At 27.6% G+C, this 12,181-nt stretch overlaps 1 protein-coding gene across 1 annotated transcript; it reads left to right on the top strand.

The window, feature by feature from the left end:
* Positions 1-3,998: 3,998 nt before the first annotated feature.
* On the top strand, positions 3,999-10,173 carry LOC129988507 (gastrula zinc finger protein XlCGF7.1-like). The gene is made up of 2 exons (XM_056096754.1): positions 3,999-4,176; positions 8,732-10,173. Exon 2 carries the CDS (start codon positions 8,953-8,955, stop codon positions 9,847-9,849), a length of 897 nt encoding a protein of 298 aa, XP_055952729.1. The 5' UTR covers positions 3,999-4,176; positions 8,732-8,952; the 3' UTR covers positions 9,850-10,173.
* The last annotated feature ends 2,008 nt before the right edge of the window (positions 10,174-12,181 follow it).

The raw sequence follows: 12,181 nt of genomic DNA, 5'->3' as shown, positions 1-12,181 counted from the left end.
TTTTGTACAAATAAATTGAGTGGAAAAACATCAACAACCAACAATAAATTTTTTAACACTTTCTGCTTGATGATTCAAACTTAATCAAAAAGCAACACAGTTTAACTTGATTAGCCTGTCAGAAACTAGTAATGATATTTTAATTCTTTCAAGTAAATGTGAAATTCCATTTGTTTCAACAAGTTTTTGCCTTTTTTTTTTTTTTTTTTTTTTTTTTTTTATTCCCAGGATTTTGTACCAAAAAGTTATTAATTTTTTGATATTTTAACATTTAGTTTCTACTCATACTTGAATAATATCTGTCACTTTATTATATTAATTTCCAACGATGTTTTTAATTATTCATATCTTCATGACAATCATTACTTCCTGAAATCATAAACCTATGAGCACAACATCTAACTAAATACTGTTAAGTCAGCATAATTTCCTTTGTTTAATTGTCAAATTTTTCAACTCAGGATCTTGTGTATTTAAACAAGGAATCTCTTTCTATATTTAAATTTGATGAAAGATGATCCAAATTGAAATGTTTCAAAAAAGTAAAAGAATTTTTCACAAAATTTTTTTTCTTGAAATCATCTTAAATATTATTCTAATAGGTTACATTAAACTGTCAGTTAAATTAAGTTGAATTTTTAAAATAAAAACCTCTTTTTTAAAATTTTATATTTGCATCATAATTTGTAGAAATTTGAATTAACTCGGATAAGTTATTATCTATACTTGTTTTTCAAATTCCAAAATTTTCAAATCACAATTAATCTATTTTCTTTGTTTTTCACACACTTCTCAGAATGTCTTAAAATATGCAAAATTAAAAAAGGACTTCTGTATACAAAAATCTATTTTATTCAAATTTGACTCGAAAAGTAACATATATGAATTACAAAAGAAAATTCTGACAGAGAAGTTACAGCTTCTACAAGCATTAAAACAAAGTTCCATTAAAGGTACTTTAAAATATAACATTCATGCTGATTATTGATTCAAAATTCTTCTACAAGAATTACAAGAAAGTGTCAATAGAGGTGCAACATTAATGCTGATTCTTAATACAAAATTCTTCTATATGTGTCTTTTTATTTCTCTAATACATATACATATTGTAATAAGATAATGAGCACATAAAACCACTAAAAAATAACTACACTGATATGAGTCATACATGCATGTCATTTTCTATAAATCATAAAAAGAACAACATCAAATTAAAAATACATTTGATTTTCAAAGATGGGAATAAGGAATTATTTAGTCATTTCTATACAGATAAATTCAAAAAATAATCAGGTAGAGAATACATTAGAAATAATGTTAAAATTTGTTATGTAATGAGAAGGAAAACATTAATAAAAATTGGTAATCATTTTCAGCAGATAACAAAGGTCAAAATTTGATTTCTTTAAAAAATGTTAATTTTATACACATTGTTGAAGATTAAAGCTGAAGTAAACTGATATTGTAAAAGAGATTAGCTATATTGAGTAACTAAGCACATTATTATATCACACAATTTATAAGTAACAAAAGTAATTTCTTTAAATTTCTAATTATTAATCATAATAAAAACTGCAATAATTCTTTTTCTATAAAATAAATAATAACATAAAAAATCAATTTACTAAAAAAAAAAAAAAAACTTATATACCCATGTGAAAACAGTGTACAATCATGGAAATGAGTCATACAGGAAAGTTTCAAAAATACAAAAAGCAATCCTGTATAACCATCACCAGACAGATGAAAAAGATTTTTTTTGTTTGTTGCTTTTCTTTCTTTCTTTCTTTTTTTTTTTTTTTTTCGGGAGGAAAAGGCTGTTCCTTATTTCTTCCATATCTTTGCAAGTCTTTAATCTGAGAAATGTGAAATAAGAATTAATTATATTATAAATAACTAATGAAAAAAATTGCTAATTTAACAATAATACTTACATGACATACTTAAAAATTGATAGTATAAACACAAATATTATAATTTATTTGATTATAATATTAAATTTTTTAAATATTATAATATTTGATATAAGACAAAAATTCCATTTTTTGTAACTAAATTTAGAATTCATTTATACAGTACTTTTTAAAACTTTTTTATATATATAAAAAAAAGACATAAGGTATTCTATTCTCAATCACTAGAAATGTGCATTCTAAAATATTTGTAAGTGATTGCAGATAACTTTGGAAAATATTCTACAGAAAGAATATTTTTTTTTCCTAATCTTAAAATATTATTTGTTCAACGAAAACATATTTATTATTTAGGTGGTTGTTTCTCAAAAACCCTTCTTGCTTTATTCATACAAAAATCTGCCGTAATCTTTGATATACAGTGGTATAATGGTAGGGGTAGAAGAATAAGATTTTTCAATATGGAATAAAGCATAATTAAAATGTTAAGTTTATATTGCAAATAATCTTTAATACTTGAATTCTTTATTACATTTTTACAGATTTACAAAATTGAAAAATAAAAGGAGCAAGGTTAAAATTGATTAACATGTACACTGTCTATGTAAAGAATGGGAAAATTTTCTTATAGCAAAACAAATGCAAAAACTGTTACAGATGAATTCTAGTTATAAAAGTAATATTAAAAGTTAATTAAAAATGATTTGAAAAAATATTACATACATACATTATCAATTTTTAATAACTTATATCGCCATAATAATATAATTAAAAAAACTATAAGACTACACAAATGATATGAATATGTATAGATATGAAATAACTTATTTTATTAGCAAGTCATTAGATTAACCAGATAGAAAATATGCAATAAAATGTTTTTAATAGAAGTATTTTAAGGAACAAAAAACTGTAAAACAGTATTGACAAAAAACAGTATAATCGTACTAAACTTGATGAGTTTTCTAAAAGGTATTAATAAGTTTAGAAAATTCTTTTAATTATAATTCCTTTGCTTCAAAAATTTGAATGTTCACGGAATTATACAAATGACAGATTCTAATTTTAATTCCAGAAAATAATAATCAAAAATCAACTCGGATATAATAACAATAAAAAGGGATTCCCATATGAACGATGTAAAAGGGATAAATGTAAACATACCCCAAGTCGCTCAGATTCATTATTTGGTAGGTAAATGAATCTTGGCCTCATTTCAGCTATACATCTAGATACTTCATTTATAGCCCGGCAACATGATGACTGGATAGTTTGATTGAAATCACCAATTATTTGTTGATGACTTCCTGAAGCAAAAAAACGTAAGGCAATACACAATTTCTCTTCAGTAGTTACAGCACTGTTTCGTAAAATATTGATGCTTAATTTCTCCTTCTCAAAGATAAAATGCATTGGAAACAAAATCACATTCATCTAACAAATCCAAATCAGAAACTCTGTCAGTGTAAATTATTCACCTCCTATCTGATATCAACTGCAATAGTTCCAATGTATCTAAATCCTCCATGTTTGTTTGAAAACTAATGTAACAGTTGTCCTTCTTGAGAACTGCGCATGCGGAAAACCGTTGATCAAATGTGATCATCGGAAGTCCATGAATCAAAAAATGGGGGAAAACAGGGGGAAATTGACAACGGGTTTGGTGTGGTGAATACCGATTTGACTGCTGAACAGCGTTTAATCATCAGCCGATGTTTAACAACGGTTGGTGAATACGGCCGAAGAATTGCCAGATATGTTCAGAATGCAATAAAATGTAAACACTAGGAAGCTCAAGGAAAGCAGACTAGAAATTTTCTGCCACACCACATGTCCTCTTTGAAATCTGATTTTTCTTTTTTCTTTTTTTCATTCCTACATTTTCTTACTTCTTTTTTTCATCTAGTTTTAATCGAATGTAACAATTTAACTCCTCATAGTTCTACTGATTATATACAATAAGCATGTTCTGTTTTCGTTAATTTTGTGAATCCGGATACTCTAATGTTGCTGAATGAACGAATAATATATGTTAGGTTTATATCGTATCATGAAAGGTAAAGAATCATAAGAGCCATGCGATGATTACCTGTAATACGCATATCTAGCGTTAGCTGGGGTTAACAGTCGTTGTTATACATTTCATGTTCGCTCCATTCAAGTAATCTGGTGGACAGTCTGCCTATCAACAAAAATATCACCAGAAAAATCTAATCCCAATATTTAAGTTAAATCTGTTCAAAAAATTCCTTATATCATGCAGGTATGTTCTTGTTACTTGCTTCTACAAAATGCTTTCTACTGCTTTAATTTTTTTTTAAAATTTTGTGGAAGTGTTTAATTAATTTTTTCAAAATTTGTCATTTTATTTATATTTATTACTTATCACTTATCTATATGCATTTTATTGAATTGGGAACCATTTAAAAAGATTTAAAATATTTCTCTAATTTTAATATGATTATTGTGGATTTGTATAAACTATTATTTATAGTAGTAAATTTAAGCAATAGATTTTGTTCAATATAATTATTTCAACACTTTTAACTTATCATCATGTGTGATTTCCATATTTATATATCAAGGGACATTTGTTAATAAATATTGTAATAACTAAGATGCCATAATGCAGTAGCCAGTAACCTGACTAATTGTTTTTGACAAAGTGTAAATATTATCTTCACATATTATAATTCTTACAGTTTATATTTTGTACAAATTTATTCGTTTAGCAACTAGGCTGATCATGTAATTTTAATCGAGTTGTCTTCTTTGTATAATTTTAAAGAAAGTTTATTTTAAATAGGCATAATAAACAAAATTCAGAACAATATTTAGAGTTCTAATTTTCAATTATTTCTACCATACGTCCTTTATCATGGAATTTACTATATTCAATGCATAAACTCTATTTAATCCCTATAAACTTTCAATAAAATAGTCTAACAGGAGTACAAGGTGTTTATAAAATCAAAGATTGGTGAGTCGTGTATTGTATTATGAATAATATTTAAAATAGAATATTATGAAAATACTGCATTATATAATATATTTATTAACTGTAATATAGTAATAATAATAAAAAAATTCCATACAAATGCATATTAAGAGAATATTAGAAAAATTTGAAAAACAATATTGAATTTCTGTTTATTTTATCTTAAATTCATTCATCCAATGTCTATTAGATCAAGGATTTTCTGTATTAATTTTGAAGAGATGTAACTACATCCTATAAGTATTTTTTCTATAATAAAGAAGAATGTCTGTGTGTTGGTGCTCTACAGGTCTGACTGTTTGGTCTACAGCTACCAAATTTGACACAAATATACCTTGGAAGATAGAAATGTGCGCCACATATAATTTATAAAAATTTTTGTTATAATTTTTAATTAATTAAAAATTAAACTGAATGTTGAGGTTTTTTCATAATAATTCTAAAATATTGCACATAAATGGTTTTTGTGTTATTTCAAAATTCAAAAAGATAACTTTTTAATGATATCAATTTGATAATCGTAAAATTTTTCTTATTGTTGGAGTTTTTAAAAAAGTGTTTTTCTTCTTTAATTCAATGGTAGATTATATTATTGCTCTGAAATTCAAACCACTTTCTTTGTTTCATCAACAATTTTATCGTATGATTTTCTTTCATTATTGAAATCTAAGGAAGAATGATTATTTTTAATAACTGTGTAGTATACACAGTTAATTTCCTGTACCACAAGAAACTGAAAAAGATGAGCTGAACAATTTTAATAGTGCAACTGTCTTGTTTAATAGTGCTATGATGTCATTTGAAAGTTCAAGTATATAATTTTGCAGAAAATATGTAAGACTAATAAAATAACATGGCTCTAATGTCTGATAATTTGATGGAATCATGAACATAAAGCTATGTCTATACAATTGAACTGAAATTAAATATAACCAATATCTCTAATGAAGCAGCTAGTTATAAATAAAAGGCCATAAGTTATGAAGGATTTTAAGAAAATAGTATCAAATTTTTCAATTTGAAATTTAGGAAAGAGAAGAAATCTGATTTGTTCAATTTATCTGCCAATAAAAATACTGAAATATTAAAAATATATATATTAAATTATTTGTGTGTATATTAGAATAGTTTATTGTACTCAAATATTACTAAATAAACTTTAAAATAATAGAGCAAGTGTAAATCATGAAATGTATATAAATTAAGATATAATACTTAATCTATGATCTGTTATTATTATGAGCTATACATCTTATGCAAATCTGCCTATGAATAATAATATGTTTCATTTTTTGATGATCCATTATAATGCAAATGCAAATCAAACAAGTGAGTAAAAACAAAGAAAAATTGAATTGAAGATATAAACTATAATTGATTTTCTATATGTAAAAATTAATGAACTGTAAAGACCAGAATGTGAAAATGATGCACCACTAAGTCACTCAGTCAAAAATTATCTAATATTCAGGAAACTAAAATTAAATGCTGTTATCTCTAAATTTAAATATGAAGTAACTAAAAGTGAAAGATAAAAAAAAAAAAGTGTAAATCATATAAATTGTGATACACAATATATTTGACTTATTTTTGGAAATTGCAGATTAGTTTAATAAAAAAATTTCTTAGTTTATCCATTCAAAGACACACTATTAGTTGCCAAAGATTGTTGAAAATGTATAAGAAATTTTTTGCTTCCCTCTGTTTAAACAGCAGTGGTAGAATTAATGTTACAAATGTTCATGTTAAAATAAATTACAGTTATATTTAGAGTTAAAACAGTTCACAAATTCTTCAAACTAGAAGTTTAAAGAGCTGGGAGAGAAACTTACTGCCGCTTTAACTTAAGGTTAAAATTAATAGATTTTTAAGTAATCGGTAGCCAACTAATTCAGACATGCGTCAGAAAAACGAAGCTATGGTTTGCATGCAGATTGGCGCTTGTTTAAAATATTTGGTGATTTTTCACTTGCGATCGGCCAACCCAAAAGTATTCATTTTTATACTTAGCATGACTTTGATTAATAAGCTCCACTTGCAGATAGTTTTTACGGTCTAATATATGTAGAATAAGAAAAGAAAATATTTCTATAGTCAGAAAATTCTATTTCGAAATTTTGAAAAGTTTTTATGTTTTAGACTTCACTAATTCCGAAAATTTAGTTATGTAGTTTTATTATTTTATGGTTATGCTCTTATAATAAGCATCAGAAGATATCAAATTAGCTTATTTTAATATGCTAAGCGATTTAAGGATATTTCATTCACCATCTGTTTCTTCTCTTCTGGTAACACATTTTTTTAAGATGGATCATTTTATAGCCAATGATATCAACCAAGAGTAATGGATTCATATATCACTTCAATTGCCAGGTACATGGAGGAGGTGGTGTTTTAATGATCTATTAATATCTTCTTTGATATCATCCCAAAGGACATCCTCTCACCAATTTCTTCCCAAATGACAGAGAATTTTCCATTATGATCATACGATGGATAGTTACTGATATCATTTCATGCTGGATACCCTAAAGTGTTGGAAATCAAAAGGACCATGTCATATGCTTTCTTATATTCGATATTATATTATGTTTTATGTCATTTTTCTGAAGTTTTTTATAAATTTATGATGCTTTATAATAGTAATAATAATTATAATACTCTGTGAATGCAAAATGTCATGTGTGGGAACGTCACGCATTTTCGCTTCCTTCCCTTTTTTTAAAAAATCAAGTTAAGAAAACAAATTTAGTAAATTTGCCTGGTATTATTTAGGGTAGTTTGGTTAAACTCTTGTTTAGACTCTGTTTTGGCATGTACCATCATTTTGAACCGTGATCAATAAAATAGGATACAATCGTAGCTAGCAGGAACATCGTATCCAAATTTTCCACCCCTCTAGTATCTGATACTAATTAACCAGCTAAAGTATATGAATATAAAAACAAATATTTTTGCATACAATCTTTAATTAGATTACTTCTTTTAATATATGGGTCATCTTATACTAAAAATACATTTTTTTTAAAACAGTGAAATTTTAATAAGAATTAGTACAAAAACTTCTGTATCAAAATATATAATGCTGGTATTAATTTTACACAGATTTTTATACTGTATAACTTTCCTTTCTATTTTTTTTGTATTAAATGTGCTGTTTTTGAATAATTTAATAAAAAGTAAAATTCATGTCTCGCTTCACTCTCTTTCCATCTATTAAACAAAGTTCACCTCTCAGTAGGAAAAAACTGGGGACTATGATACTAACCCTTAACTGAAGTGATTAAAGTAATAAAATGTTAGCCAAAGTTTTTTCCAATTTAAATATCCCGGTGACTAGCCTGCGCTCAGATTGCAATGATACAATTTTCTTACCCCCGCTGTCCCCAATCACACACTAAAAGTGGGGAAGCGTATAGCAGAATTTCAGGCCTTTTGAGATATCAATTAAAAAGACATAAATAAAGTAACTGAAAAAAATCATGACTTTAAGCTATGTGTATATTTAAAAGCACGCTAACTCAAAAACGCAAAAGTCTAGATGGGTGAAATTTAGTGTATAGCTTTCACACTAAAATTATGGGGCTGTATCAGATTTTGGACCAAATTCTTTATTTGGCTTTCGTGTACTTATGCATGGTTTAACGCAGAAACTCAATTGCCTATAAAATTTAACTAATTAACTTTTATTAATTAGTTAAATCTAGTCAAGTTTATTTTGATGAACTTATACTTTAAGTGATTATTTTCCATATCTATCAGCTTAACATGAACCTTGTATGTGATGAAATTTTAATCTAAAATCATCTGTTCCTTTCAGAAAGGAACGTACAACCAATTAAATGGAACAATCCATTCGATGAAAAGAAGCAACGACTATTTCAGGACTGAAGATGGAAAACAAGAGGACTTATTTACATCATCGTCTTAAACCTAAGGCATCCCTCGTGTGAAAGATTAAGACAACTTATTAGAATTATTTTAGTTGAATGATAATAATTTTGGATCTGATGTTTTATTAGCATTCCCTCTTAAAACAAAATGGATCTTGCATGTGATATTTGCGGATTAGTATTTGCAAAAAAACGAAATTTAGTTCGTCATAAATTTATCCATACAGGTGAGAAGCCGTACGTATGTGAAGTGTGTGGAAAAGCATTTAACTGGAAGAGTAATTTAACGAAACACTTTCTTGTTCACACAAAAGAAAAAAATTGTGTGTGCCATATGTGCAACAAAGGCTTTTCTACTTTAGCTAGTTTGCAGTCGCATTTTCTCACCCATACTGGTGAGAAACCTTTCACATGCACCAAATGTAACAAATCTTTTGCAAACAGAAGTTCGTTAAATAGACATCATCGTATTCACACAAATGAAAGACCATATGTGTGTAATGTATGTCAAAAGGGATTTACTACTATGTGGTGCCTTAAGAACCACACTGCTAGGCATATCGAAAACAAAATTGATGACGGCAAATCCAAGGTCAATCCTCCAAAAGAGAAGACTTTCGAATGTGATTTATGCCACAAATTATTTGCTTACAAATCTTCATTAAAGTTCCATTATCGGGATCATTTAAATGAGAGGCCTTTCAAATGTGATATTTGTGGTAAAGCTTTCATTCGGCAAATTCGTTTGAAAGCTCATTCTCTAACTCATTCGAGTGAAAAACCTTTCAAGTGTGATGTGTGCGGTGCTTCGTTTTGTCGTTCAGATTTATTAAAATGTCACAGTCGTGGTCACATATATAAAGATTCATTTGCTTGTGAGATTTGTAACAAAACTTTTTCTAGGAAATCAACGTTGAATAGGCATCTCCTATGTCATTCACAAGTGAAACCTTTCGAGTGTTTTGTGTGTGGTAAAGCATTTTCTCAAAAAGCTCATTTAGTGAGGCATAATAACATTCACAAAACTAAAAAAACTGTAAATTAGTGTTGATATTTTTGTATGTACCTATTGTTATAGACTTTTGTCAAAACAATTGTTAAAAACTTTAGTTTTATGATTGTTAAGGATATATGTTTGATACTTTTGCATGTTTCATTTTTTTTATATTATTATCAATATCAAACCGTAATATAAAGCAAAAAGAAAGAAAGGAAATCTGCAATGCAGATTTAAAGTGACTTTTAATAATAATTCTGTATTTTTTCGCAGAATGTTTATATATTTATATATTCTTGTTGGTGATGCATTTAAGACTCACACAGTATTTTTATGTATCGTTGTATTCTTGTAGGTATTTATTTGTTAATTTTGGTGAAAATAAAAGTGATGGTTAACTACTAAGAAAGCGTTGTTAGTTGTTCATTTGCCTTTGTTAAAAAATAATTTTGTTCCAAATATTTTCCACCGTAGTTACTTTTGAGATCTTAATTGTAATACTTTTAAGGAAAATCCTTCAGATCTGTGTACATTGAAACGTCCAAGAAGCCCGGTAAAAAGCTCGAATGTACAGATTGCAAAATGTAGCAGAAACGTACACGAAGTACGAAAGTCAAGAGCACACGTGCAAACAGCAAATCGTTATTAAGCAACAGCACAAAGTGCTCGGGGAATACTTATTGGAGATATCAATACCTTAAAGAGGGAATTAATTCGACTGGTTATTAGGCGTGCTCCCCACTTTTGTAACTCCCTTACAGGGCAACAAACGATCTAAAATGAGTCCATGAACATTTGGTCTAACATTTGCGTTGTAACATTTTTGGTCTTATCTTACTATAAGCTCATCACTGGACAATTTAACTGGATAGGACGTCCACCTTACGAAGCTAACCTCTATCAAAAGAACCACGCCTTTCTGCCTCGTAAGTCAGAGGAGAATATATAATCACATATTCGCGTTAATAAAACTGTAAATTTCATGGGAAAGAAGTGTCAAAGACTTTGGTCAACACTTTCAGAAACCGCAGAATGTCGGTTTCTTTCAAAAATTACAAAATTTAAAGAAAAATATCTAATTAGAATAGATATACGTAATTTTACCAGACTTAAAATATAATAAGAAAAACACATCATATGATGCACACATTTGCCAAAATTTTAAAAGAACACATATATAATTTATATATGTATTCAAACAAGAATTTTTGGATGCTTGTCACAAATTTACACAAGAATTATTGAATGATATCACCATGCGGCAATTACAAGCACAAAATATAAAATATCTTTAAAAAGAATTACCACTTCAAAAATGGAAACAGGATCATGAGTAAGAAACCCTTAAGTTTATATTCAGTCATTTCCCTCCCACAATTTTTCTTTTCATATAAACAATTGAAGACAAATAAAATCTACTATGCCTAGATTAGAATTCAGGCAGTTTGGTGGAGACATTGAGGAATGGTTGATCTTTTGGAGTAAATTTGAGCGGATGCACAAAGATGATGAAATCCATCATCTAATGCAAACAATCGTTACTGGTTGCAGGTGCCAAAGAAGTTGTTGAAAGATTCTGTCCAATTATAACAAAGCTGTTGAAGATTCGAAATCTCGTTTGGTAGGAAGAACTTTTCAATGGAAGTTTAGAGGAGAGAATTGTTAAAATTGATTATATCTGCTCAAACCATAAAAAATTTTTCATTAACAATCTTGCATGATGAACGAATCAAATTTACGCGTACTAGACATGATGGTTGTGATTACAAATAGATGTGTTTCAAATTTACATGCAATTACAGGCCTATACAGATTAACATTTTCAAAGAATAGGGGAGGGGGTCATAATCGTAAATATAGTCTTGGATAAGAAATTTTTTGAAGGTGTTTAAAAATCAATAGAAAGCACCAAATGGCCAGAGAATAAAGCATTTTGGTCTAACTATACCGTTATATGTCAAATGAAATTATTAAATGTAAAATCAAAGCTCATATTTTAAAATTTTAATTTATTTATTAAGGAATAAAAAGTAATATTGGGGTAAACAGGCACTTAAAAAAACTTGTAAATGATTTGGCCATCCGCCTGCTAATATTAAATTTATTCTAAGTTCCGATCATATAATACTCTCTATATATAATATAGAATATCTGTATCTAACATATCCAGTATATTACAACCTTCGATAATGCATAATATACAGGGTATCCCAAAAAAATGTATACACATTTTAGCAGCTGATAACTAAGTTATTTTTTCTTTCTTTACGGACTGAACCCATTGAACCGAGTGATGGCAGACAGACTTGAATTTGAAGAAAGGAAATTTATTCTAAGATGCTACTAGAAGTATGAAAATGCAGTAGAAGTGCAAAGACAA

This window comes from Argiope bruennichi, chromosome 10 (assembly GCF_947563725.1).
Source record: "Argiope bruennichi chromosome 10, qqArgBrue1.1, whole genome shotgun sequence".
NCBI classification, from domain to species: Eukaryota; Metazoa; Arthropoda; class Arachnida; order Araneae; family Araneidae; genus Argiope; species Argiope bruennichi.
Note: the sequence above shows the minus strand (reverse complement) of the source record. Positions and strands in the feature narration are given on the sequence as shown.

Bases quoted from the DNA above. Each gene is read 5' to 3' on its own strand.
- LOC129988507 (XM_056096754.1), top strand. From the start codon at position 8,953: ATGGATCTTGCATGTGATATTTGCGGATTAGTATTTGCAAAAAAACGA.